The 27,738-nt window shown below is 52.1% G+C and overlaps 2 protein-coding genes, 1 long non-coding RNA gene and 1 other non-coding gene across 4 annotated transcripts in view; 2 read left to right on the top strand and 2 right to left on the bottom strand.

Moving 5' to 3' along the window:
* Nucleotides 1-4,558: 4,558 nt before the first annotated feature.
* On the bottom strand, nucleotides 4,559-11,741 carry LOC127672623 (uncharacterized). The gene is made up of 3 exons (XR_007974994.1): nucleotides 11,485-11,741; nucleotides 8,113-8,266; nucleotides 4,559-7,276 (listed from the first exon to the last, which is right to left on the bottom strand). It is a non-coding gene; the product is annotated as an uncharacterized LOC127672623 (long non-coding RNA).
* On the top strand, nucleotides 10,905-10,976 carry Trnap-ugg (transfer RNA proline (anticodon UGG)). The gene has a single exon. It is a non-coding gene; the product is annotated as a tRNA-Pro (tRNA).
* Nucleotides 11,694-20,734, top strand: Bri3 (brain protein I3). Its single transcript, XM_052167898.1, has 3 exons — nucleotides 11,694-11,992; nucleotides 12,285-12,387; nucleotides 20,355-20,734. Exons 1-3 carry the CDS (start codon nucleotides 11,851-11,853, stop codon nucleotides 20,485-20,487), a joined length of 378 nt encoding a protein of 125 aa, XP_052023858.1. The 5' UTR covers nucleotides 11,694-11,850; the 3' UTR covers nucleotides 20,488-20,734.
* A 97-nt stretch (nucleotides 20,735-20,831) lies between these two features.
* Nucleotides 20,832-27,738, bottom strand: part of Baiap2l1 (BAR/IMD domain containing adaptor protein 2 like 1) — an 86,088-nt gene continuing 79,181 nt past the window's right edge. The window contains exons 13-14 of the mRNA XM_052167897.1: nucleotides 22,999-23,036; nucleotides 20,832-22,391 (exon numbers count right to left, since the gene is read on the bottom strand). Of these exons, the coding sequence (XP_052023857.1) occupies nucleotides 22,316-22,391; nucleotides 22,999-23,036 (114 nt within the window). The 3' untranslated portion in view covers nucleotides 20,832-22,315. The remainder of the gene's footprint in view (nucleotides 22,392-22,998; nucleotides 23,037-27,738) is intronic.

The raw sequence follows: 27,738 nt of genomic DNA, 5'->3' as shown, positions 1-27,738 counted from the left end.
ATGTGGGAATCTGGGGATTTGAACTCAGGTCCTCATGCTTGTAGAGTTAAGAGCTCTTTCCTGCTGAGCCAGCTCTCCAGTCCACGGCATCCTCCCATGTCAAAGCCTCCTCCCCACAATTCCCTAAATGCACCTGTTCCAACCAGCCAAGGTCCCATGACAGCGGTGTCTCACATCCCCTGACTCTGAGGAGGACTAGTTTTGGGTGGCTTTGGCAATACTAAAAAATGGCTGAGTGAAGGCCGTCAGGATCGTTAGCTACCCTATGCAGGAAGAGTCCTCTAAAATAATGTCCAGGTTGGTCTCTAGACTTTGGGCTTATGATTTATTTGTCTTAGTTGAGATGGGTCCCTTGTCTGCTTCCCCCAAACAAAGAAAATCCATGTTCGTCACCACATTCATCAGTAATTGGTCACTAGTGTGGCGTGTCTCCAGGTTGTACTTGGTTCCCTGCTACCATTATAAATTAAACAGAATAAGGAGCCCTCCTGCAGCACCGGGGATCAAACCAAGGGACTACCGCGCTGAGCAAACTTCCTACTGGTGCCCAACCCCCAGCCTTTCATTTGGGGATTCTAGGCAGGGGCTCTAGCACTGAGCCACGCCCCCAGCCCCTCACTGGGGGATTCTAGGCAGGGGCTCAAGCACTAAGCAACCACGCCCCCAGCCCCTCACTGGGGGATTCTAGGTAGTACTCTACTGCTGCTTGTTTTTTTTTTTTAAATTTACATATGAGTGCTGTGTGTATATACGGTGCAGGTCAGAAGAGGGCATCAGCTCCCATTATAGATGGTTGTCGCCTGGCAGTGGTGGCACACGCCTTTAATCCCAGCACTTGGGATGCAGAAACAGTCGGATTCTGAGTTCGATGCCAGCCTGGTCTACATTGTTAATTCCAGGACAGCCAGGGCTACACAAAGAAACCCTGTCTCGAAAAACCACCACCACCAACAACAAAAACAAAAACAAAACCAACAAAAAAAAAACCCACCCAATAAAACAGAAAACAAAGCCACCATTTGGTTGCTAGGAACTGAACTTGGGACCTCTGGGGAGCAGCTGAGCGCTGCTACGCCATCTCGCCAGCCCCTCTCCTGCTGGATTTCACGTGCCTAGGTTGGTTCATCAGTGAAGGACCTGGCAGGGAATCTTGCCGATCTGAGTTTTAGATCTAGAACACGTGTTAAAAAGCCAGGCATGGAGGCTCGCACACACTTGGAATCGCAGGCTGTGATCTAGGCGTGCCTAGGAAAGAAAAGACTTCTGTGAATCCAGGTAACGTTTTTCTCCTGGGACAGGGTAGCTTTGTGAAACTGCAGGCGGATTTCCCCAATGATACAATGTAACCGTGATAAATGGGGGAGGCCAGCCAGCCTGTTTCCTCTCCCGGTGGCGCTGGGGTTCCAGCTTGTAGGAGGATATCCGGCCTGTAACACGGGTACTAGAATCCATTCTGATAGCCGTGATTGGGTAGCAAGTGCTCTGAACCTTTGAGCCACCTCTCTGGACCCAATCCATTTTGTTTTTTGACAGGTACTCACTGGCCTCGAACTTTCCCATTCGGCTAGTCTGGCCTGGCCGTGTGCCTGAGATTACAGGTGTGTGCCACCATGCCTGACTTTCTAACAGGTGTTCTAGATGTAAAACTCAAAGGGTCATCATGCTTAACTGAGGAGCCCTGTCCCAGCCCCAAGAACCTGTACCAACTCTGAAAGGCCGTTTGACTTTTCCAGTCTAGGAGGCTCGGTTTCCTTCTCGAGTTATACAGGAAGCCCCTGGCCTGCAACATTTTTGACGAGAACCAGTAGTTCTTCCTTACAGGACCCTCCCCCTCCCCCTTCTCAATATCTAAATTTGGCTGGACTGTGCTTGGACCCTGTCCTTCAATCTCAATATCTGGGAAGATCGGGGCATAGCTTCATGACAGAGTTCTTGCCTAGCGAACATTTGAATATGTGTTGTAACAGTATTAGTTGGGGGTTTCTACCCTGCTCTAGATCATTTATTTCCCAAAAGACTCAAAACCTTTATATTTATAATACACCCTTAAAGCAGTAGAGCCGGGCAGATTTTGCTTGTTTCCCTGTCAGTAACCCCAAGATATCACTTGCCATTTTCCGTCTGGGCTGTTCCTACTCCAGCAGGCTGACCCTCATCATGGCCGTGTGCGCCTGACCCACCTATCCCATGGTACCTTGCTAAGGTTTCCTCTCCTCTCATCGTGGTCTCCGCCTCAGACCCCCAAACCCAGGAACCAAAGCTCCGCCTGCCTCCCTCCCGGGTTTCTGCCCAGCTATGGACTTGAGGTATCTTTCTTGACCAATCAGGGATAACTTTGGGGGCAAGGTTACATAGCATCACTTGATTGACATAAGACTTCACAAGTCTTGAGGCAGCTAGACCTTGGGACACAGAATTTAGCATTACAATACATAGTAACGGACCAAACCTCAACAAATTCGTATATATGTGACTTATGCAGGTTGTGTGTGTGTGTGTGTGTGTGTGTGTGTGTGTGAAGCTGTGTTTGGGGATGCAAGTCTGTGGTGGCCAGATGTTAACCTTGGGTAGGTGTTGTTCCCCCAGGTTGCCTATCTTGTGTTTTCTGACAGGGTCCTTTACAGGCCTGGATCTTGCTTTGTAAAAATTAGGCTGACTGGAAATTGAGCCTCAGAGATCGGTTGGTCTCTACCTCCTCAGTGCTGGGATTACAGGCCTCGGGCTCTGTGCCTGGCTTTTACAAGTGTATTCTGGGGAGCAAAGGCAGGTTCCTCCTGCTTGCAGGGCAAGCACTTTACCAGCTAAGTTATCTCCTAGGCCCCATGTCTTATGAAAGATTTACCACCCGACTCAGCAAAAGCGAGGCTTTTATGTGTTGCGTAGAAACCGATGTGCTTAATTTATAAAATACTTAAGAAATATTTGCCCAGTAGAATTGTAAGGCTCACAACGGGCTTACCATAAAACTCCCGAAGTGTTTATCTAAGATAAACATTTAGTAGCTATTCAGCAAATATTTGGTAATGTCCTTCCCCGAGCAGGCACTTGTGGTCGGTCCCAGCCCTGGCTTTTCACATTGTGCTTCCTTCTTTTTCTCCTTTGGTCACAGTCCCAGCCATGTGAGGGACCCAGCTGCCGTTGGTGCCAAGAAGTCCTCGTGATAGGTTATCAGTTTTTCTGGAGAGCGTGCAAGAAAAGGGCATGATCTTTGTTTCGCCTTCCTCTGGTGCATTTGAGGATAGTGACAGTGACAGTCAGGGTCTGGAGCATGAGAACTGTCCCAGCCCTCAGGCAGGGGTGGGCATGTCCTGTCTCACCAGATCCCCTCCCGCTGGTGCCCTTCTTAGGAGACGTTTACATACTGTAGTCAAAACCAAAGTAGCAGTTACTTATTTTAATATAAGAGGCAACATTTCAAAAAAAATAAATTTAGTGTGTGGCAGGTGATAAAGAACAATTGTAATTATCAAAACTATACATAGGACTTATTGATTTATGAATGGCAGGCTCTCGTGTAGCCCAGGCTGGCTTCAAAGCACTTCATCGTAGAGCAGTGGTTCTCACCTTTCCTAAGGCTGTGACCCTTTGATAGTTTCTCAGGTTGCGCTAACCCCCAACCATAAACTTATTTTGTTGCTACCTCATTAAGTATAATTTTGCTACTGTTATGAATTGTAATGTAAATATCCGATATGTGGGATGTCTGATGTGTGACCCCCCCAAAGGGGTCCAAAGGAGGTAGAGGTGACTCTGAACTTCAGACCTGCCGCCTTCTTCCTGAGTGCTAGGATTGTAGGTGGCTGCCAGCACATTTGCTCCTATAGGTGCTAAGGATTCAACTCAGAGCTTTGTGCAGGCCAGGCCAGCACGGTGCCCACTGACATCTCCAGCCCTTAGTTTTATTCTCCTTTTGGTGCTGAGGCCTTGCGCATGCTGGACAACCATTGTCTTCCTAGGTGACATCCCCAGCCCAAAGAAGATACACACTAAGGGAAACAAATTCCATTTTGTTCCGTAGGAATGTATTTCTCTTAGAACCAGTCACTTGTCAGTCTGATGAAACAGATCTCAGCTATTCAGAAGGCTGAGGCAGGAGGATCGCAAGTTTAAGGCCTGTCTGGGCAACAGAGGAAGATCAAGACCAATCTGGGCCACTTAGTGAGATCCTGTCTCAAAATAGTCAAAAAGACTGAGAATTGACTGTTGGCTAATACCAACTATGAAGAGAGTTGGTGGTGTATCTCTCTCTCTCTCTCTCTCTCTCTCTCTCTCTCTCTCTCTCACACACACACACACCACAGTCACCAATGATTCCATTTCTCACACTTGATGCAGGGCAGCATGCTATAATCTCAGGACTGCAGGTGGTAGACCTGGTGTCCAAAAGCCAGGATTCCTTGAAGAAAACAATAGAATCTACCTGTACCCTCAGGTTCCTTTAGAACTCCTCTTAGGGGGTATTGATGTCACTTCCACGGGATGACTCTAAAGAGGCCAGAACACATACACCATATGGCATGATATGGAGAGTGCCCAGCACACCCAGAACACTGTTACTGGAGTTTTTACGGTTGGAGAAGCCCAGACGAGCTAGGCTCCCATGCAGTCTCCAATATGCCAATTAAAGAGACGTGTGACAGTGAACCGCAGGCACAGGTTTTATTCAGTGTGGCCTCACTGAGGAGAGGAACAAATGAAGATGTCCAGTGGCCCCAATGCCCACCTTCAGAATCCCGACATAATCATAGTTTTGATTTTTTTATGTTATGTGAATGGGTGTCTTGCCTGCCTTGTACCACACGCCATGCAGTTCTCCCAGCAGCCAGGAGAGGGCATCAGATCCTTTGGGACGAGAGTTAGAAATGGTTGAGAACTGCCAAGTGGGAGGTAGGAATTGAACCCAGATCCTCCTAAGAGAGGCATCTTTAATTTCTGAGGCTTCCGTTTAAATAGGGGCTGAGAGTTCCACGTAGCTAATCTGTCCTGGTCAAGGTATGGCCCTGTCTGTCCCTGACCCAACATGACCTCAGCTTCTAATCTCTCTGGCATGGTGGGCTGACATTGATCATACAAGACCCCCCTCTGGCTGGCACGTTTCCCTCCTGGGTGGGGGTGGGAGGTGAGGAGGTGGGGGATTCCAATTCTCTGGAGACCACTGTAATAGCTATATGTCTATAATGTAATAGCTGAAGGGAAAACCCTTTAGAATGTCTTGTCTCCAGCCATGCCAGGAACACAGGGCAGCTGGGTCTCGCCTCCCGAGGGCGCACGGTGGGAGGGGTAAGGGGTGAGAATGTGTGCATGTAAGTGACAGAGCTGTATCAAGGTTGAGCCCGAAATGCAAACAATGACTCGTGTCCTTACGGAGGTGACCCAGAGAGCCACAGGAGAGAACTAAAGACATTTCAGTTGTGTGTGCCAAGGAACCCGGAGTCACTGCGCCTTTGGAGGAAATGAGGCCCTGCCCACACCCAGAGTTTTAACTTCTGGTCTCTGGTGAGACAGGATACAAAGCCAGGGCTATCGTGGGGACAAGGGGACGAAAAGATCCCTCGTCCAGACACCTGCTTGCAGCCCCTCTCCAGCTGAGAAGCAAACATCCCAGCACAGTTAGCATCATCTCCTTAAGGCCCTTCTCCCTTCCCAGCTGTAACCGGCAATTTTCTAGGAATCTCCCCAGAATCCCCACCACGGTAAAAGGTGTGTGCTAAAGCCCTGTGGGACCCCAGGACCTCCCGGCTTCACCTTATCAGGGCTTGACTCCGTGTAAGTTACCTGCCCAGCCGCCCTGGGGAATTGCTTATCAGAAACTAGCCGGGTGGGGATCCGGCCAATAGGTAGCAGGGTTGGCGGCCACCATCCTGAAGCCCTGAGTCCCGGCTTCAACACCACAGACTGTGCGGTGCATGGCTGTAAGCCCAGCGCTTGGGAGGTAAAGGCCGGAGGTTTAGAAGTTCAAGGTCATCTTTGGCTACACAGAGGGAGGGCTACATAAGACCTTGTCTCAGAGACAGGGTTGGGAGCAAGGGGTGGAAGGAACAAGGGAGAGGAAGCCTTTGAGATGTAACTTGAGAGTAACCAAAATGATAATTATGGCTAATGCTGAGACCCTTAAGTCTCTCCCTTCCGCGACATTAGTTAGGGGTCCGCCCTCGCTGAGGTAGAGCACCATCACCAAGGAAGGTTTATTTAGCCTTGGCCTGTGGTTCCCGGAGCCATAGGAGGGTCCCACTGTGCTGGGGAGTGTGGCAGCCGGCGGCCGGCGTGGCAGCCGGAGCAAGAGTTCATGTCCTCAGTGGTGCATGAAGCAGAGAGGGCAAACTGGACAGGGCCTTTCAAGCTCAGGGCCAGCCCCAGTGATGGACTTCTTCCAGAAGCTCGCTCTGCCTAAACCTCCAGCCCTTCAGCCTTCTCTTTCTCCAGTGTCTAAATTAACTTTCTTTTTTGGATTTATTTTTATTTTTATTTTTTTATTTTTTTTTTTACTCCAGACAGGGTTTCTCTGTGTAGCCCTGGCTGTCCTGGAACTCACGCTGTAGACCAGGCTGGCCTCGAACTCAGAAATCTGCCTGCCTCTGTCTCCAAGAGTGCTGGGATTACAGGCGTGCGCTACCACTGCCCGGCTAAATTAACTTTCCTATTGCTGTGAAGAGACACTAAGAGGATATATGGAAGAGTTTCTGGGGGAGCTTATGGTTTCAGAGACGAGTCCATGAGGTCGCGGTGAGAAAGCGTGGCAGTGGCCAGGCAGCACGGGCTGCAGTAGGACCTGAGGGCTGGCATCTGACCCACGAGGACAAGGCAGAGAGCGCTAACTGGGAGTGCCGTGGGCTTTGGAAACCTCCCGTGGCCCACCTCGCGTGGCCCACCTCTCGTGGCCCACCTCGAGTGGCACACCTCGCGTGGCCCACCTCCCGTGGCACACCTCCCACCAGGCTGTACCTCTAAATCCTCTCCACACAGTTCACCAACTGGGGACCATGCCCTCAAGCACTCGGGGATCACTTCCCACAATGCCATAGAATGAGATTTCCCGGCAAATTCCAATTCCTTAAGGTCCACTGTTTCATTAGCCTGAGGCTGGAAACGGGGGAGACAGGCGCCTTCAGAACATTCTCCCTTCTGCCCGGAGGCTACAGGACTGTCCCACAGGGCTCCACGGTCACTCTAACTCTTCCTCTCGTCTGTTCAAACCCCAACCCGGGGGAATCCCACAGCCGTCGTCTGTTTCTTACACTTCCTCTTCTGGGCTCAGACTCAGAGGCTGGCTTTGCTCCTAATTTCATGAAGAAATCAACAACAGTCAGGACAGAGCTCCCTGCTGGGGTTGTAGCTCAGGGTAGGCGGCTCACATGGGACACACCCAGTAGGAGAGGAGGGAGGAGCAGGGGGGAGAGGGAGAGGTGGGGGATGGGGGCAGGGGGAGGGGAGAAGTGGGGGATGGGGACAGGGGGAGGGGGAGCGACATCTGTCCTAGCACCCTTGTGCTTTCCTTCAGTGGGTGACCAGTCCAATCCTACAGGGCGCTGCTCCTGCCATGCACAGGACTCCAGCCCCTCACCCACCTTCCCTCTCCCTGTCCTGACGGAGCCCGATGCTTTACAGATAATCTGTTGTTTGTCCACTTAAGCAAGCAAGCCTGCCATCTCCTCATGGCCAACTGGTTCATTTTCTTATTTTGTGTATGTGCATATGTTTTGTGTGTGTGTGGTGTGTGTGCATGTTTGCTCTTGCACGTGCGTGTGTGTGTGTGTGTGTGTGTGTCCGTGTGGAGGAAAGATGCTCTCCATTTTATTAAGACAAGGTCTCTGGTTAAAGTTGGGTCTCAGTCATCTGGCCACACTGGCCGGCCAGTGAGCTCCAGGATCTCTCCCCCCCCCCCCCCCCCCTCTCTCTCTCTGCCTCTCCAGCACTGGGATCACAGGTGCACACTTTATGTGGTCGTTAGGATGCAAACTCAATTCCTCCCCTTCCTGACTGACCCAGCAGCACTCCATCCTCCACCCACCCGTCCATCCACCCGTCTGTCCACCCACTGGTCCGTCCATCCATCCACCCGTCCACCCACCTGTCCACCCACCCACTGGTGCATCCATCCACCCACTCACCCACCCGTCCGTCCACCAGTCCATGTATCTGTCCTTAGACTTTCTGTGTAGCTGAAGATGAACTTGAGCTCTTGACTCAAGATTCATGAGACAGAGTCCTTAAGTAGAGGCCCTCCTGGGGAACCAGAGGCAGTGGGGTTTGATCAGCAAACACAGGCCTATAAGGAAAAACAAGCAAACAACAACAACAACAAAACACCTACAATTGAGGTCTACTGATGTGTATGGGGTCTGATAGACTGGGAAGGGCTTGGAGGAACCAATGCTACTTTCCAGTTTCCTGCAGGGCAGCGACAATAAGGAGTGTCCCAGGATGGCAGGACGGCTCAATGGGCAGAGCAAGTCCGAGGGCCTGATCCCAGGACTCACATAAAGGTAGAAGGAAACTCCACAAACTTGCCCTCTGATCACCACACACATCCCAGGGCATGTGCTCCCCCGTACACACACCATTCATACAAAAATAATGAATTCAGATTCTTTTTTTAAAAAAGATTTATTTGCTTATTTTATGTATCTGAGTACACTGTGGCTGTCTTCAGACACACCAGAAGAGGGCATGGGATCCCATTACAGATGGTTGTGAGCCAGCATGTGGTTGCTGGGAATTGAACTCAGGACCTCTGGAAGAGGAGTCAGTGCCCCTAACCTCTGAGCCATCTCTTCAGCCCACAGATTTTTTTTTTTTTAATGAGACAGACTCACCACCTGAGTGGTGACTGTGGCTAGCCTGAGGTGAATCCACGTCTTTTGGTGATGAGGCTTGGGGAGCAGCCCAGGCTCCCCTGGAGAGGGGTTTCTACCTCACACTGCTCAAGCCTTGGGGTTCTGTCACTCCATGGGTGCCACCCCTGCTTCCTTCCACGCCCCTAGCCACTCCCCATCAGCCAGGCCTGTCGCTGTGGATGAGACGCAGTCTCAAGCAGCTCGGATCAAGATTGGCTTTGCTCACCTGCTGTTAAGCCACAGGTGATCTTGACATTATTTTTAAGAATACACTATTTATACCGGGCGGTGGTGGCACACGCCTTTACTCCCAGGACTTGGGAGGCAGAGGCAGGCGGATTTCTGAGTTCAAGCCAGCCTGGTCTACACAGAGAAACCTTGTCTTAGAAAAAAAAAAGAATGCACTATATATTTCTATATTTTATGTACATGAGTGCTCTGTCTTCAGACACACCAGAACAGGGCATCAGATTTCAAATCTCATTACAGACGGTTGCAAGTCACCATGGATTGCTGGGAATTGAACTCAGGACCTCAGGAAGAACAGCTAGTGCTCTTAACCAAGGAGCCATCTCTCCAGCCTGACCTTGAATTTTGGATCCTTCTGTCTCCACCTCTAGAGTGCAGGGAGAGTGCAGGGATCACAGGCTTCTGCCCCCCGGGCCTAGTTAATGCAATGTTGGGGATGGGTCCTGGGCTTCACGTGCGTGCGTTAGGTGACGGCTCTAGGAACTGAGCTACACAGACAGCCTCACTGGGTTTCATGAGACATGAGATAGAGTCTCAACATGTTACCCAGAATGGCTCTGAACTCCCAATTCTCCTTTAGAGTGCCACCAGACAGACAGACAGACACACACACCCCTTCTTTCTTGTTTATTGGTCAAGGGGTATAGCTGGTTTGCCTGCCTCTGTTCTTCCTCGTGAGACATTGAGGACATGAGAGGAAAAACGGGAGTGGCTTGGAAGAACCTGGCGCGTCCTAAAGGGAGATGAGTTTCTAATTGGTTCCTCGGGTGTGGGCCCTGTATGCACACACTAGGGACAGCTAGGCGAGTGAACTCAGCGGCATGCCTGTCACAGGGGCACACAGCCACTCTCTGAGGGGCTCTGAGGCCTGCTCCCGGGAAAGGACTCCTCACTCACTCGTGTATAAACTGGGTCTAAACCCGAAGCCTGGGATGTCAGAGGCCCTGCGGGGAAGCCCCTCTGTTACTTTGCTAAAATAAAAGATTTTATTAAATGTAATGGGATAAGCCTGAAAATCCCACTCTGGGCAGATTACAGGAGTATCCCAAGTTAGGAATAAATATGCTGAAAAGCTGCAGTTATCCCAGGGGTGGAACAAAACACAGGCCACACACACACACACACACACACACACACGGCAGGATTCTGCTCCAATATTTCTTTTTCCTTGCTAGTTTTTTGGAGACGGGGGTCTCATGTAGCTCAGGCTGGCCTTGAACTTGCTGTAGAGTAGGGAGGTCACTGAATTTATCCTCTTGAATCATCTCCCCAGCCCTGGGGTGAGTCACATGCTAGGGAACCCATGGGTTCATGTGTGGTAGGCAAGCCCACGCCTGGCGACACTTTGCCGAGGGGCATGGCAGTAGCTATGGAGAGAGACTCATGGGCCTGAGTCAGGCCTTGGTCCTCTCCTAGGGAGCCGCAATGCCACGCTGTAAACTCAGCAAACACACGTGGTCAGGCTGCTAAACAAGGTTAAAGAACCTGAAGGGGGCGGAGCAGGTGCTCAGAGTTTAGGGTTCTCCCAAGCACGGCAGTTATTTTTAATTAGTGGCCACAGCCCTTGAAAATGACAATCAATGGAGGAGGAGGAGCGCTCAGCAGTTGAGTAGGCTTTAGTGGGTAGTTGTACTCAGCTGTGCTCCCTCAAGCAACCAAGGGGGTGTGGCAGTACAGCAACACGGAAGGGTGTGACTGGGGAGGGGCTCACCCGGTCCCGCCCCGTGGGTGCTGACCGGGTGCTGGGTTGGTCAAGGGGAGGAGCAAGGTAGCCCATAGTTTACAATGCAGAGGCGAAAGCATTATGAGTTACAAGCCAGCGGCTCGTTGGTCTAGGGGTATGATTCTCGCTTTGGGTGCGAGAGGTCCCGGGTTCAAATCCCGGACGAGCCCAGCTACTTTTGCCTGGCGCACGCCTGTAATCCCAAGCCAGCCTGGTCTACAGAGTGAGCTCCAGGGACAGCCAGGGCTATACAGAGAAACCCTGTCTCAAAAAAAAAAAAACCAACCCTCCCTCCCCCCTAAAAAGAGAGTTCCAGGCCATTTTCCGAAGGTCCCGAGTTCAAATCCCAGTAAGCACATGGTGGCTCACAACCATCTGTAACTGACCTCCCCCTTCTGGAGTGTCTAAAGACAGCTACAGTGTTCCAGGCCAGCCTGGGCTGAATGAGCCCAGTTCCAAAAAAAAAAAAAGAAAAAAAGAAAGCGGCGAAGGCTGTGGGTGAAGGCGCCTGCTGCAGAATCTGTCAGTCTATCTATCTCAGGACCCATATGGTGGAAAACAGAAACCCACTCTCGAGAGCGACTTCCAAATGTGCGCGTGCCCACTCATAAAAACACACCCTCCCCCTAAATAAATGTAATAAACATTTTTTTAAAGAAAAGAACAAAACAAACAAACCTAAAGATGGCCAGGATCTTGTTGGGTATCCGGCCGGGGCAGGGTGTCAGAACTTCTCTGGAAGTCCAAGATCCAACATGGGGCGGGACCGAGTGAGGACAACACCCCACCAGCCAGCCCGCCGCGGCGTCTTTAAGACGCCCTCCCAGGCCCCGCCCTCAGCCCCGCCCCGTCACGCCCACGTGACCCCGGTCTTGTGACCGGCGGGAGGGCGGGGAACCCTTGGCGCGCCCGCCCCGCCCGGCGCGCGCCTCACTGGGCCGAGCTGCCCGGGACGCCGCCGTCGCCGCTACCGCCGCCATCCCCGCCGGGCCGAAGGAAGCGAGCCGGGCCGGAGCTGGCGGGCGCGCGGCCCCGGGGGCCGCGATGGACCACAAGCCCCTGTTGCAGGAGCGCCCGCCCGCCTACAACCTGGAGGCCGGCCAGGGCGACTACGCGTGCGGCCCGCACGGCTACGGGGCCATCCCCACCGCGCCCCCGCCGCCGCCCTACCCCTACCTCGTCACAGGTGGGCCCGCGGCTCGAAGGGGACCCCGAGCGGCCTCCGGGCTGAGCACCGCGCGGTCCCGGCGCGGGCCTGCGGGGGGCAGCTGCTGCCCGGAGCGCCCTGCCCGGCCAGGCCCTGCCCCAGTGGCCGTGAACTTTGTGTCGGAGGGTTTGCACTTGGCTTCTTCTGGAGCCCACCCGCAGGCGCGCTCAGCCCAGTTGGAGGCGGGGAGGACCGGGGCTAAGGGGGAGGGAGGAGAGGAGGAGGAGGAGGGCCGAGTCGCCCGGTGCTGATCTGCGCTCCGCTCCCACAGGGATCCCCACCAGCCACCCCCGGGTCTATAACATCCAAAGTCGAACGGTCACCCGGTATCCTGCCAACTCCATCGTCGTGGTCGGAGGCTGCCCCGTCTGCAGGTAAGTCTTCAGCCTGGGCTGGGGGTGGCGGGGTAAGCACGTGCCGGAATCCTGCAAAAGGCCAGCGGGGGTGGGATGGGGTGGGGTCACAGCCCGGCTCCCCTCTTAGAGGGAAGTCCCGCAAGGGAGGGACTGCAGTGGGAGAAGGTGGGGTCACTCACCCCTGGCTCAGAATTTACTTTATGCGGCAGAAGGATGGGCTCCCTTTCCTGTGGGGAGTTGAGTGCATTTGGGATTGGGAGGCATGGCACCCGGAGTGCGTGGGACGCAGGAATGTTAACAATGGGGACTGATGGTCTTTCCTCCCTAGGACTGAGAGCCGCGGGGAAGGAGGGTTTGTTTTGTTTTGTTTTTCCCCCAGTTTCCGCAAGTGTACTGTTACAGTTGAGTCTTATTAAGGAGGTACTGGGACTTGAGTCCGCTGGCCGGCCAGGATGTCAAAGGACTTAGGAGACCCAAGTGACCAGCAAAGAGCAAAGGCTGTGAGGGTGCAGAATGCGGACCGGGGCTTAGCAACTCCTGGCCACTAGCTGGCCCAGGGGGAAACCCCGTGCTTCTTTGTTCCGGGCTGGAGTGGTTTTGTTGTTGTGATTGTTTTATCCTCAAACTGAAGCTGACAGAAACTTTGTGAGGACTTTATATAAGGCGAGAGATGGAGCCAGGCTCCCTTTAGGCAGGCTTTGAGGATTCAGCTTCCAAGTTAGACCTGGCCACACACCCAGATGGGCCAGGTGGCGACAGGCAGGGCAGGGTTTCAGCCTTTGTCTGGGAGGGGAAGTTCGAAGTCTCTGAGAATGGAATTAAGAAACCCTTGTTTGGACTTAGCTTTCATTTCCAAAGTGTGTTTCAGAGGCGCAGTGTGGAGCCGTAAGGAAGTTAATGATTTTGGAAACTTGCGAGTGGCCTCACGGGAGGTGACTGAGGGCGGAAGACACTGGACCCTCAGCTGATCATGTGCTTGCTGAAGAAGGCTGAGGCTAGTTAGAGGCCTCGGTCAGGGACCCAAGTGACTTTGGCTTTGGGAGCTGGTGGAGGGGAGGAGAGTGGGACTCAGCTGCTTCCTCTAACTGTAGAGGGCTGCCTCCCAGATAGCTTGGCCTTGCTGACTGCCTCCAGAGGGCAGTTCTCTTTCTGCAAGCGGTCCCCCTGAGGGCTTGAGGCACACTGGGTAGACTTGGTGGGCAAGGGGGAGCAGAGACTGGGAGGCGGGCCAAGGGGATCAGTATAGGGTCTCCTGTGCAGAGAGCCCTTGAGACTGGAAGGGGGTTGGTTGTATGGAGGTGGAAAATCGGAGACTTCCTGTGTGGCCTTGAGTTGAGCCACTGGATGGGAAGTCTCAGGGCCCTAAGGATGGGACAAATATTAGGTGATATCTCAAGTGTAAGGAGGGGTGTAGAGTGGATGGCAGGCAGGCAGGTAGGGTGACACAGAGCAGTGGAGAGGCTCACTGGGATGGCATGTCTGCCGTTTCCAGCAACCAGATCCTGGCCCTACCACAGTCAGCTGAGTTGTTTTCTCCCTCAGTGGACAGGGGTGTTCCCACAAGGCTCTTCTTGAATCAGACCCCTGAACTTGGGGGGCGCGGGGACACTGACTGCAGGGCAGTATGACTGCTCTAGTCTGGGAGCCAAGGCGGTCAAAATCCTAGAGCTGTGGAGTGGCCCGCTGTAGTCTGGAGTACTGCTGGGTGGAGAACACCGGCTCCGGGACAGTTTCCCTGGGAAGTGAGTTGTTTTGTGGCTTGTGGCTTCTGTTCACGGGACTCTTGGGTCCTGTAGAGTCTGGGACAAGGTCAGGCTGTGCCGCTGCCCTCTCAGGAAGGTCTGGGGCTGCCTGTGGATGGAGATGTCCAGTGTTAAGGAACCTGGGCCCTCTGAGGGCAGGTTTGGGGGTGCCTGACTCTTAAAGTGGCGACCACTCTTGGTCCTCCCAGGTTGTTCTGCACAGCTGGGATCCCTGCGGGCTTGTTGACAGTGTCCTCTGCTGCTAGCCCCCCGCTCCAGGGCTGACCCCAGCAGTACAAAGCAGGCAAGCAGAGTGTTGGGGGCCCCTCTCTAGGAGAGCAGCACAGGAGGGCTGGCCAGCTCTGTCTGCTTAGGAAGTGTGTCTGTTTCTGGCGTTGGGACAGGTGTTCCCCTGTAAACATTTGAGCCTGCCCCTGCCCTGCCTGGCATGTTAGGGCTGAAAGAGAGGACACTGCTCATGTGACCAAGCTTTCTCCCTTCCAGATGTAGCCTCCCAGGCCCTGTCCTGTCTCTCCCTAGTGGCTTGGCAGGAATTTGTCCAAGTCACACGTCTGTGATTCCCTCTGAGTGAGACTTGGCATGAGAGGCCGGTGTCGCTTGTCACGTTGCCATTCTGTCTGAGTTGAAGTTAAGCAGCCTGACTCCGGCTCCTTTTATAGACATTTGCAAGAAGCAATTCTCTCACCCACAGTGGATGGGGCTTCTCAGCACCACCTCTACCCCAGGCTGTCCTGCCCCACCTGCAGCAATCCCGTATCCATGAAGGCCCTGGGTCTCTGAGGCAGGTGTCTTTCCATTCCAGCGGCTGTGGGTTGTCCCCAGATGCAGGGCAGGTGAGGCTGACCAGCATGCCCTGGGAGCACAGGTCACGAGTGGAATGAGCACGCCCACGGTGCGTGGCATGGCTGTGCGTGCAGAGCCTGCCCGGCACAGGCTCCTCCACAGGGTACTGGCGGAGTTATTTATTATTGTTACTGGGGATTTAGTTTTGGAGGTAACCAGAGAGACAGGAAGAAATCCAGGAGGGTGGGGTCTGGATGCAGCACTGGATCGCTGGTGTGAAGGCTGTTTGTGGAGGCCTCTGTGGGCTGAGCTGAGTCTGGGGAAGATGGGGCCGTGGCAGCTTTAGGCTTGGGGGAAGGGGTGCTCTGCTCTGCCTGTGGCTGAGGAAGGTGAAGGAGCTGGCCATGCCTGGCAGGGGGAGGCTGGTGTCCTGGCCGTGTGCTGGTCGAGGCACGCGATCTGAGGGAAGCCGGGTTGGTTAGTCTCCCGGTCCTAGCTGGGGCCTCCCAGCTCTGGCAGGGTGGTACTGAGTCTTGGAGCTGGCAGGCACTGCCCTTGCCCACTGTGGATACTTGGGGCTGTGCCTGTCAGATTAGCCTTTGAGACCTGTGCCCAGGGGGCAGGATATTTCGAGTTTGGTCCTTGTAAACTGCCCACATGAGGGTGGAACTCTGTCCTGTGGCGATGCTCTCTGGAGTGGAGACTGTTGCAGACTTTTGCTCAACCCGTAGCTGGTGGAGAAAACCCTCCCATCCCTTTCCCTGGAGGCTGCTGTAGGGATACCCAGGCCTGGATGGAGGATGCTGTAGGGATACCCAGGCCTGGATGGAGGATGCTGTAGGGATACCCAGGCCTGGATGGAGGATGCTGTAGGGATACCCAGGCCTGGATGGTGCCTGGAGCTCCCGGGCTTGGGAGAAAGAAACACTTGACCAGCAGGAGGGCTGGGGCCAGAACCAGGAGCCTGACTGCTTGGATCCCTGCCACCCTTCCCAGCTGTGTGGCCTCAGGCACAGCTCCTGTCTCATCCACCTGTAAGATAGCCAGGGTGTGCCCCTGGATGGGGTGCTGTAAGGACACAGGAGGGGTTGGGATAGCCCTCTCTGGATGAGCCCTTGGTCATGGGACCCTCCAGCATCACAAGTCTTTCTGCGGCTCAGAGCCCCCCCCCCCCTTTACTTCTGTCCCTCCTGTGGCCAGGTGTCAGGGTTGAGTGGCCACTTGTTCATGGAGCCTCCAGTCGGGGTTAAAGAAGTAAAGGCTTTTAATTAAGTTAGTCACTCCCTAATACTCTGTGCTATTTCCTCCCCTTTCCTGGTGGCCTGTGGGGTGGGGGAGGGGCCATCCAGGTGCGCCAGGAGGCCCAGATTTGAGTTCTGAGCCATTCAAAAGAGTTGAAACTTGTCCTGGCAGAGTTAGACTTTCTGGAGGTTGTAGAGGAGGAGAAAGTGAGGCTGTTGGGGACTGGGACAGGTCAGCTGGAAGGCAGCAGCTGTTCTGGGGCGGGGTCTTCACTCAGTGCAGCTGCCCCGGCCGCTGCAGCCGCCTGTAGCATCTTGCTGAATGTAGGTTGGCTTAGAGGCCATATTGTGTTCCTGGAGTCAGATGTTGGCTTTTAAAACTAAAACTTTTGCCAGTGTTCCCATTGAGATCTGGGGCAGAGCTGAAGGTCAAATATTAGTATTTCTGCAGCAAGATGTGAATCTTCATGTTAAGTGGATTTATTAAGACTATAAGTTGGCCAGGCAGTGGTGGTGCACGCCTGTAATCCCAGCACTCTGGGAGGCAGAGGCAGGCAGATTTCTGAGTTCAAGGCCAGCCTGGTCTATAGAGTGAGTTTCAGGTCAACCAGGGCTATACAGAGAAACCCTGTCTCAAAAAAACAAATCCAAAAAACCAAAAATAAAAAAATAGACTATAAATTGGCTGGGTGGTGGTGTATGCCCTTAATGCACTTTGGAGGCAGAGGCAGGTAAATGGAGATCTGTAAGTTAGAGGCCCACCTGGCCTACATAGAAAGTCAGGTCTATGTAAAGAGAGCTTGTCTTAGAACACAAACAACAAATCACGTAGTTATATGTTCAGATCAAACTGCATCCATGTTGAGCTTCCTCCAAATTTAGGAAAAGTTCTGCTTCCAGAGCTTTGGGCCTTTAGGCATGTGGGTTCAGAGCTTGGGATTTTGGGGTGTGAGAGTACCTTCTCATGCGCAGAGCAAGTCTGTCTCTCACTTCCCCATCCCCTGGTCCATTTGAGCCAGTGTAGAACTTGAGTTGCTTTCCCTTCATGGGATGAAGGTATGTGGTCTCCAGTCACAGACTGTTGGTTGCTGTCAGATGTCCAACCGCGGTCCACACGTGGCGTGATTGAAGGAGCGCCCTCTTGTCCTGGAGGCATGCAGGCTTTAATCTCGCAGAGGTGAGCAGCCCTCAGTAACTCCTCCATAACTCGGGATGGCTCCTCAGGAGGCACGAGGTTCTCAGTGCCAGGTCTGCTAGCTACCTGCGACTGTGGAGTCAGCAGAAGATGGACGGACGGCACTGCTTCCCAGCTCAGAGCTCTGACAGCAATGTGGGGCTTGCTGGGAACTAATGCTTGGAGACGTTCCAGTGCCTGGAGGCCCAGTCGTGACAGGTCAGTTAGGTCTGCTGTAGTTATGAGCGCAGTTAAGGGGGCAGAAGATGCCGGCCTGGCTACCGTTGGGAACTATGTGCATCAGGCAATGCAGGCCGAGAGGACCTGCCATCCTGGGCTTCAGAACAAGCTGGCACCCAAAACAGCGTAGCCCAAAACATGGTATATTTTTCTAGCTGAAATATGTAGACCAGGGTTAGGGTTAGGGTTAGCCCACACCTGGGATACTTCTGCGGATGAGATGCAGGGCAACGTGGAGAGCCCACCCCAACCTTCCCACCCTGGCATGATCCTGCAGAGCCCCAGCCACCTTCTGGGCGCTTTTTTCAGGTAATGAAGGTGCCCGAGGGCCCTGGGTTCTTTAAAAGCTCCTGGTGACCCAATCAGCAAGGTTTGCTTCCTATGGCCCAATGCTTTTGTGGGACATTTTCTTTCTTCTCCTTTACCTTGCTAACCTTTTAAGACAAGATCTCATGTAGCCCAGGTTGGTCTCTAACATGTTATGTAATAGAGAATAACCTTGGACTTTTGATCCTCCTGCCTTTACTTCCTGAGTGCTGGGCTTATGGGTGGACACCAGTGTGCCCAATTTTCATGGTATATTTTCTAACTGAAATATGTAAACCAGTGTTTCAGAGTTTTACCTCATGACTGGACAGTTTGAAGGTACTAGGAAAAATGGAAGGGTGAAGCCCAGACAGAAATGCCCTGGGTCACATGGCCTTCTTCCCGCCACTCTGGACATTTCTATTCCCAAGTCCCACCCACCTGTGCTTGGGGACTGCTGGTGTCTCAGGGCAGGGAGAGCAGCCCCAGGTTCTTATCAGCTGGGATTCTCACCCCTGTCTAGAGTGCACCCTGCAGCTGCAGCCGGGTGGAGTCCTGCTCAGTCTGTGGTAGGCCAAAGGACGTGGTGACTTGGTGACCTTGTGGTAGTTAAGGGACAGTTTTGTAAGAGTCTAGAACAGGCCTTGGTGGTACACCTGTAATCCTGGACCTTGGGAGGTGAAAGCAGGAGGGCCAGAAGTCCGAGGTCATCTTTGTTCTATAGGGAGTTTCAGAGACCCTGACCTGCAGGTCACAGGAGAGGTAGCTTTGCCAACAGGAAATGTAGGCTGTGAGTTGGGGGAGGGGGAGCTAGAGCGCTCACAGGAATGGAGAGGAAGGTGGTTTCCTAGAGCTGCCTGTTCAGAGCCTCCGCACCTGAAGAGCTTGTTGGGGTTCAGATACTGCTTGGAGTGTTGGGGCTTCCTGTCCATCTTATGTTTTATGTCTGTTCCTGGCAGCTTCGCCTGAGAGGGTGCGTGAGGCCGGCATGGAGTTTGCCTTGTCTTCTAAACAGAATGAGATTCCCAGAATACCCAGATTTACTTGTCGTGGCCCTGGGAAGTCGCAGAGCTGCCCAACAATTTTGGCTCTGAGCGTGTTTGGCTTTTTAAGCTGTTACTTTGCTGTTCTCTCCATGAGGTGGAAACAAGGAGCATCCAGTGTGGCCTGAAGGGTCAGTTTGCAGTGTGTAAGCCGTAGGAGGGATGAGAGGGTGCTGGGTGGGACTCTCAGCCAACGGCAGAGGGCTAGCCAGGCAGCTCGCTGCGCATGTCTTCAGATCCCCCCACCCCCGTCCCGGTGACATCCCTGCTGAGCCCTGTCCTGTGCTGGCCAGCTCAGATATCTCTGACAGTGTCTCTCCAGCAGCCCCTTCCATTCTATTATCTTGAGCTTACCTCAGTTTCTTTCTGTCCCAGCAGTGTGCACTGCCCATGGGCATGTGACTGGGGCACAGCATGGAGGTCCCTGTTGGGGCCGGAGAGAGGCCTGGGGCGGAGCCAGTGTGTTTGGTGGAAGTGAGGTTGGTGTCAGACATTTCCAGAGGAGCCTTGCTTCCCACCCTTGGGACACTGACAAGATCCTTTAGCCTGAGTTGCATGGAGAGAACAGATTCCATTAGGTCACTGGATTTGTATCTATGCTTGCTACGGGCTTCGTTGGACATCCCGTGTCTCTGGGTTCCATATTACACAGGTTGGAAGTAGACTTACTAGGGAAGCTTTAAAAGTTCTCCAGTGACTTTCTGTATGTGTGAACGTGCTATCTTCTTTACCTTCACACCAGACAAATGATCACTTTTTAAACACTTAGAGGACGTTGGAAAGAAACCTAAAACTGCTCAGCATTGGAGAAGCTGGGCCTGTGGACAGAGCACTTGGCCTCTGCTCAGGAGGCTCTGGCTTCCGGCCCCAGCACAACAAACGCTCTAGAGTGGGTTTCATTTCTGTGGTGTCGTTTTCCAGAGCTGTAGGAATTTTTATAGACTCAGTTGGGTCACTCTTGTTTTTGTTGTGTATGAAGGCTGTCGGAGGACAGCTCTGGAGTTGCTTTGCTCCTTCCATCGTTGGGTTCCAGTCGAGGGGCTGACCTTAACAACCTGATATTGAGGCCATCAGGTTTCCATGGCATGTGCTTCTACTGCTAAGCCCCACTTCACCCCTTTTTGTAAGAGTGTGTAACTAATGGAAAGTTCTTGTCTTTTATTCACGTTAGGTGATACCTTTCAACTGTGTTCTCCCAGTTTGCCTAGGATGCCCTTGGTAGCACTGGCAGTTTATACTGGTTCCAACTAGTTCTGTGCACTCCAGCCCTAGACTGGCTCTGAGGTGGGGCCTGGGGCCAGCTGCCTGTGAGCACATTCCCTGCCAGTTGGGCAGGTACTCTGTAGGTGGCATGGTCCCTTCCAGGACATCCCATGACGTCCCGTGGGCTGTCAGGTTGGGGTAGGGGGTCCTAATTCGGTTCCTCTCTCTGCAGGGTTGGTGTCCTGGAATACTGCTTCACCTGCCTGGGCATCTTCTTGGCCATCGTCCTGTTTCCTTTTGGGTTCCTGTGCTGCTTCGCACTGAGGAAGCGAAGATGCCCCAACTGTGGAGCAGTCTTTACCTAAGGGAACAACACACCCAGTTTTCCTACATTCAGCTATCTTTTTCTAATGTAAATGTTGTGTACAATAGTTTTATTTGATTAAGCTTCAGGACTGTTTTGTAAAGTGCGTGGGATAGACTGGCCTAGCAGAGCTGGAAGGCGGCGCCTGCTCCCAAGGCTGAGGATAACGCGCTGCTTCTATTTTGTGCAGTCTTCAATTTGAGAATGGTGAGAAATACTGTTTTGAATAAATGAGATTCCTACCACGGTGTAGCTTGTCCTGCTTGCCCGCTGTGTCACACACTGCCCTGAAGTCTTGCCATGGGAAGTGTCACACTCAGGCCACCTTCTCGTCCTCAGGTATCACTCACAGCTCAAAACTGTTCTCAAATCTCCTTTATTATTAACATGAAATGTATGTTAACCTTGGTGTTTGCAGAGTCGTGTGAGGGAGACCCGGGGCTAGGAGGGCACCACAGCAGACCGGTTCCCGTGCGTGTGCGACAGTCATGATGCGAGTCTTCAAGTAAACCCCTCTGGCTTTACTCGTCTGAAAGCCAGCTTGTTCCCTGTTGCTGAAAACATGTGGCTTCCCACCCTATCCTGCACGTAGGTTGGTCGCAGGAGAACAGGGACTGTATGGGAACTATGTGACCCTTTCCCCATCGGGCCAGGACACCGCCTAGTACAGTGAAAGAACAGCCCCAGGGAGGGTGTTGGCGTGGGCAGGCCTGCACTAAGTTGCCCTGGTTGGGGCCATCAGGTTTGTCCTCCCATGTGTGCCTGCCCCTGCTTGGCCCAGCTGGGAAGGATGGCCTTTCCTGTACACAGACCCTGACCAATTTGCAATTTGGGGAAAAATTATTTTCCCAGTGAGATCTAAGAAACTGATAATCGACAAACTTCTATCAACAGTGACTGTCCTGAGGGTGAGGATTCTAATTGCTTGCTCTTCTAGAAAAGGTCTACAGACTGATCTGTAGACAGGTAGTAGGGACAGACTGATCTCTGGCTCTCAGCCAGGAGTCTGAGTGTGGGACAGTGAATGTTAGGCTGGGATGGCGGGCCCAGCCCTCCTGCCCACCAGGCTTCAGAATTCCTGTTTACAGGCCAGTAGCTGATTGAAAACTGAGCTTCAGGAGGCATCCCCAGAAGTGATGATGGGGTTTTGGTCACCTGGCCCTCAGAAGTGTTGAGACCCCTGCTGGCAACCTTTGTCACACTGAATTCAGTAGCTCCTGGAGATCATTTTACAAGTGCCAACCCGTGAAGCAGGCCAACCAACTGTCTCAGCCTGGCAAGGCCTGACAATGAGGTGGGAGTTCTACTTGTTTAATCAAAAGGTTAAAAGTGGGCCATTTAAAAAATATTTAATATAGTTTCATAATTTACATTGCTTACTGGATTTGCATGCTCTGATGCAAACTTACATAATATGTTCTTTAGATGAACATCATAATGCAACTTAAGAACACAGGCTTTATAAAATAAAACTCTGGTCTTGCATTCAGCTACAGAAAGTCAGGCACAAAAGCATACACTGACTGTCCCTTATTCTGGCTATTTCCTTAAAAATTAAAAACTTGAACCAAATTTACTGCTTTTTGAATAGAAAAGAAAACATTTCAAATGATTGATTTATTCACTAAGCTATTCATTTAAGTTAAAGACAAAACTGTGTAAACCCAGCTCTATTAGACTGAGAAGATACGTGGATTTGCTCAAGTGGGGGGATCACTGAAATCAGGCACTCTCTGCAAGCTTTGACAGTGCCTGCACTTGACCAGCAATGTCTACCTGTCACCCTGCAGCTGAAAACTGCAGAGGGACTGGCGCTGTCCTCTGCATCTTCATCGGATGATCGGTGCTGATCGGTCATTGGTCACTGTCGGCCGGAGTTTGACGGTGGCAAAAGGGTTTTCTCCACTATAGGGGAGGAAAACACAAAAATAGACATACTAACTCCCCCCGGTCCAAAAGACCTCTAGGTCAGGACTTATGTTGAATATTATGGGGTGTGCACATCAGATGGAATTAGGTAAGGTTTTCTCTCATTCCACCTTCCGTTTTGAGATTGGAATTCAGTGTTTCTGTGGGTTGACTATCGAGTGCCCAGAATCTGTCTGTCTTCCCCTCTGGTGCTGGGGTTACAGATGCATGTCTGATGCACTGCTCCTCTGGGAGTTAGGGGTTTGGACTCAGGTCCTTTTTATGCTTGTGTAGCAAAGTCTTTACTCAATAACACATACACACCCGGGTCTGCCCGTTATGAACACAGGTGCCAAGTTAGGGAACAAGTCACACAGAGGCTGCCGTAGTCCCCTGCGGAACAGGCCACTCTGCCATGGGTTAGAGTTGAAGCACGCTGCTCTATCCCTCTACACCCCATTCCTGGACTGTTTAAAGCTAGTGGTGACAGGAGGGGTGACCTCAGTTCCCTCTGTCTCTGAGAAGGGCCTATTGGGGCACTACTGGCCACTTTCTTAGCAGACAGTACAGTGTTACACTGACCTTGTACACAGGGTATACATACCTGAGGAACGGAGGCTTTGCCGTCCCGTTTGCATCACTCTGGGAAAAGACAAAGATTATGGAAGGCTTGAAATTAGAATACTCTTATAAGACCCACCGGTAAAGACAGGCAAAGTTACGTTTAAAGCCACCCGCGGGGCTGGAGGTACAGTGAATTCAGTGACTGATGCTGCTCGTGTCGCTGGCCTGAGGCCAGGTCCCAGCACCTAAAGACAGACTCACAAGCACCTGGAACTCAAGCTCCAGAGGACCTGAATCCTGGAATCTGCGCGCGCGCGCGCACACACACACACACACACACACACACAGGCATCCTGTGATCTCATTGAGACTACTGCCTCATATTAAAGGATTTCAAAAGAATAAGCCAAGGAGAGAAAACGTTTTAGAACTTTGAGGACCCTTTGCGTGTCAGAAAGTGGAGGACAAGGTACCAAGAAGTGTGTCAACAGTGTTCACAGGTCAGTGTGCAACACCCTGGATGCGCACAGAAACTCAGATCTTTTCTTCTTTTCCTTTTTTCTTTTTTCTTTTGGTTTTTCGAGACAGGGTTTCTCTGTGTAGCCCTGGCTGTCCTGGAACTCACTCTGTAGACCAGGCTGGCCTCGAACTCAGAAATCTGCTTGCCTCTGCCTCCCAGGTGCTGGGATTACAGGTGTGCACCACCACTGCCCGCAGAAACTCAGATCTTATGGAATCAAACACCAACAGAGCATAGTGTAGAAGGAAACACTTGCGGATACGTGTCAGATCCACGCTGTGGCTCTATGGTGACTGTGGTCCTGCCCCACACCCCTTTTTAAAGTGGTATCCTCAATAATGACATGAAGGTTACCTAGTTTGGGTGACTGATGCTAACTGCTAGAGCCAGCCATCTGGGGACCCGGGACGTGGCTTGGTAGAGAATTTAACCTAGCTTGTAAGAGGTCTGGGTTCAGTGCTGGGGCAGGAGATCAACAAGGGTGGGGGCTTCTGAACTGAGGGTCTGTCCAAGCTGTGCAGGTGTGGGCAGAGCACGGAGCCTCACAGCAGCAGGTCACAGGTACCACCTCCCTCCAACACACCTAGGCTGTTGGCTGGGGGACTGGTGTGTCAGGACCACCTTTCTGGAATTCTAAAAAGTCTTTACCATCTTAAAATCTTCCCTGCTGTTCCTGAGAGCACTCTCAGCACATTACGGACTCGGCACCACCCAGCAGAGGGCAGAAGAATCTCATGCAATGCACCGGAGCCAAGCCAAGCTGTCCTCTGGTCCTAGGAAGCTTCCTAGTTTCTCAGTAGTCTTGGGCACTTGTTGATTCAAAGCGAGTGGCTCACGTGCTAGCGTGTGTTCGGAGGCTGAGGCCTGGGCCAGGACTCCCACAGGCCAGCATCTTCTGAATATTGGAATTCACCTGATACACTATCTCAGCCAGAGGCAGGCCGGAGGCACCTGGGCTGTAACCTCAGCCTCTGGGTTGCCTGGAGTCAGCAGTCATCTAGCACGGGACTTAGTGTATACTCATCACAAGCACAAAGCAACTGCCTGGCTTGGCGCATCTTAATCAGGCTTGAAGTGGTCTTAAGTGATTTCTTCCTGCAGGGCACTCAGTTTCTTTAGCGGGCCTCTGGACAAGTCACCTCTGATGTAACTTCATTTGATAGGGATGATTAAGAGCCAATTTATAATTTCTTTTTAAAGAACATCAGGAGGTCTGGCCTGTTGATTGCCTGCTCAAATTGCTGGCATGATTGGACTGCCTGGAGCAGTAAGCCAGGCAACAGCTTCAGTCTGGACAGAGCCTCTCGGTGCCCAGAGGTCAGACCAGAAATGCAGCTTCGCAGCCCCAGGCTGCCTCACTTCCCAAGGGCAGACTTCCCATAGGAAGCACTTCCTTCTGTTTTCCTCTGGGCAAACCCTGACCTATCCTGTGTGGCCTTAGGACAGCACCAGATCCTCAACTGGAAACTAGAAAGCTCTCCACCTGACAGCACCTGCTGTCAACTTCTAAACTACAAGCAAAGTGCGTTTTAAGACACCTCATCAACACACTCTGAACTCTTACAGCCCCAGGTAGAAACGATCAAAAGCCAGGCAGGAAGCTAGCACTTGACTTTCATCCATTCTGTCCCTGTGAGATCTCAGTGCCAGGACATGGGGATCCCGGCCTTAGAGAAGAGACCATAACTATGGGGCACATACAGGGGGGTCCTGGGTATCTGAGAATGATGTTTCTTAATCTCTTGCTGATTCTACAATCACTATAAGAAAACTCACTTTAAGGCCAGGTCTGGTATCCAGTGCCCATATGCCCAGCACTTAGGAAGCTAAGACAGGAGAAGAGTTTGAGGCTATCCTGGGCCACATGGTGAGACCCTGACTCAATTACCAAAGGATCTAGGGATGCAGTTCAGCTGGTAGTATTCACTAAGCCCTGGGTTTCATCCCCAGCATGTCATAAACTGGCCATGGTGGCATCAAGCTGTAATAATCTCAGCACTGGGGAAGTGGAGGCAGGAGGATCAGAAGTTCAAAGTCATTCTTAGCTACACAGCAAATTTTATGCTAGTGTGGGCTATCTGACCTTGTTTTTTCTTTCTTTTTTTTTTTTTTTTTTAAATGAAAAGACCTGTGTTTGGTGCATGAACTTGTATGTTACCTTTAATAAAGTGTTTACTTGAAAACAAGCATAGGCAGGTCCCTGGCTTGGGTGGTGTGATGGTTCTCAGTAGTGTGAAGTGATGCATTCACTAGAAACGCATCACTGGATGTGGTCTTTTCCTGGCTGGTGATACATGCTGCAGTCCTTTCCATGGGATGCTCGGCGTAGTGCTGAGACAGCTCCCGGCACTCTGCAGTGCGGCCTTCCTAAGCTGGGCAGGGTCGCAGGTTAGGTGACAGGTGTTTTCAACTTCCAGCAGGTGTTTCAGGACATAAGGCCACAGCAAAAGACCACAGGCGTCTCACTGGGAGTTTTCAGGCAGCTTCTCCTCTGCTGCTTGGAGTTTTACATTGGTCTGAAAGTGTAACTCCTTTGGAATAACTCCACTGCCTCACCCCTCTGGCAGCACTCTAATTTCTAGACCAACTTTTAGTGCTGTCCACCAGAGTGACTTCAGAATACACCACTATTCTTTGCCCATCTCAGCTGTCATACCTCCCACTTCCTCATCAGAAATGACTGCTGCCCCCAAGCCTGTCATCCATACGTCCCTTTTCCCTGCAGTTGGGGATCCCATGGCAGACAGGCAGGGCCTGTTACCCATCCTATGTCATCTCCCGGCAGCCACTAAGGCGCTGGTCCTTGAGCACACAGACCAAAATGGAATGATTCGGGCCAAGCCAAGGTGCTCAAATGGTCATCTGCCTCTAAAACACCAGGGCAGAGTGGCGTTGAGACTGGACAGGGAGATGGCCAACAGGAGGTTGTCACTGTCCATTAGGGAACAGGCAGAGTGGGGGTTTCTTGTGATGCTGCTCACCCCAAGAACGCAGACCCTCCGACTGCCTGGTGTGCATGTGTGCACACCCTGGGTGCTTGCTTTCTGTCCCTCTCTCCCCTTCCTGCTGTAAGAGCGAGGCCTTTGTGGAGATGCACAGGGCCTTACAAGATGGTCTTAGGGTAACCTGACAACTCATTCCTCAGGACTCAGGAAGACACTTTCATAGGAGTAAAGGGCTGTGCGACCCAGGGTGGGCTGGGTCCTGCTGAGAAAGCCTAGGGGGCCTGGAATACCTGGTAAAGATGGCCATTTCAGGATGGTGACATCCTGAGATGTCGGCACTTGGGAGGTAAAGACGGAAGGAGGATTTTGAGTTAAAGGCCACTCTTGTCTCCGTGTTCTTAAAGTCAAAAGAATGGGGGCTGGAGAGGTGGCTCAGCGGTTAAGAGCACTGACTGCTTTTCCAGAGGTCCTGAGTTCAAATCCCAGCAACCACATGGTGGCTCACAACCATCCGTCACGATATCTGACACCCTCTTCAGGAGTGTCTGGAGACAGCTACTTACATATAATAAATAAATTTCTTAAAAAAAAAATAACTCAAAAGAATGTCCATTTCCCTAGGTGCCTATAATAAAGCATCTGGGAGCTGAAGGCAGGGCAGGTTGAGAGTTCAAGGCTCGGGCCTAGGGCCAGAGAGAGGGCTTAGTAGTTAAGAGCCCTTGTTGCTCTCCCCGTGGTCCCAACTTCAATTCCCAGGACATCATGATATTTCACAACCATCTGTAACTCCAGTTCCAGGGAATCTAATGCCTTCTTCTGACTTCCTTCAGGTAACAGGTGTGCATGTGATACACATACATACGTGCAGGTGAACACTTGTTAAAAATGTAAAATAAAAAACATGAAAGAGGTTATAAAAAATATTTAAATCAACAACAAAACCCCAGAGAGTCCCTAACCACAAACGGCCATGGCGCTTGCTCTTGGAAGCAGCACTAACTCTGCGGCTTCCCGTCTCTGCTCCTGGGACTCCTGATTTGAGCCTGTCTAATGAAGGAGCCTTGTCAGTGGAAGATTGGCCATTCTCTAGTTTGCCTAGTAGCCTGAGATACTCAAGAGGTTTATGTGCTTTCTGTAGTTGGTAACAATGGCGTACAAATCTGTCACGTACCCTTATCCTCCAAAGGGAAGCCTCTGCATTTGTGTAGGGTAACTTCCATTTCTCCTCTGTGTAAGATCAGGCAAAGCAAGCATCCTTAGTGGGACTGGGGCAGGAGCCTCGGAAGCCTGGCTGGGGACTCTCAAATGTTTCTGC

This window comes from Apodemus sylvaticus, chromosome 22, assembly GCF_947179515.1.
Source record: "Apodemus sylvaticus chromosome 22, mApoSyl1.1, whole genome shotgun sequence".
Lineage (NCBI taxonomy): Eukaryota > Metazoa > Chordata > Mammalia > Rodentia > Muridae > Apodemus > Apodemus sylvaticus.
Note: the sequence above shows the minus strand (reverse complement) of the source record. Positions and strands in the feature narration are given on the sequence as shown.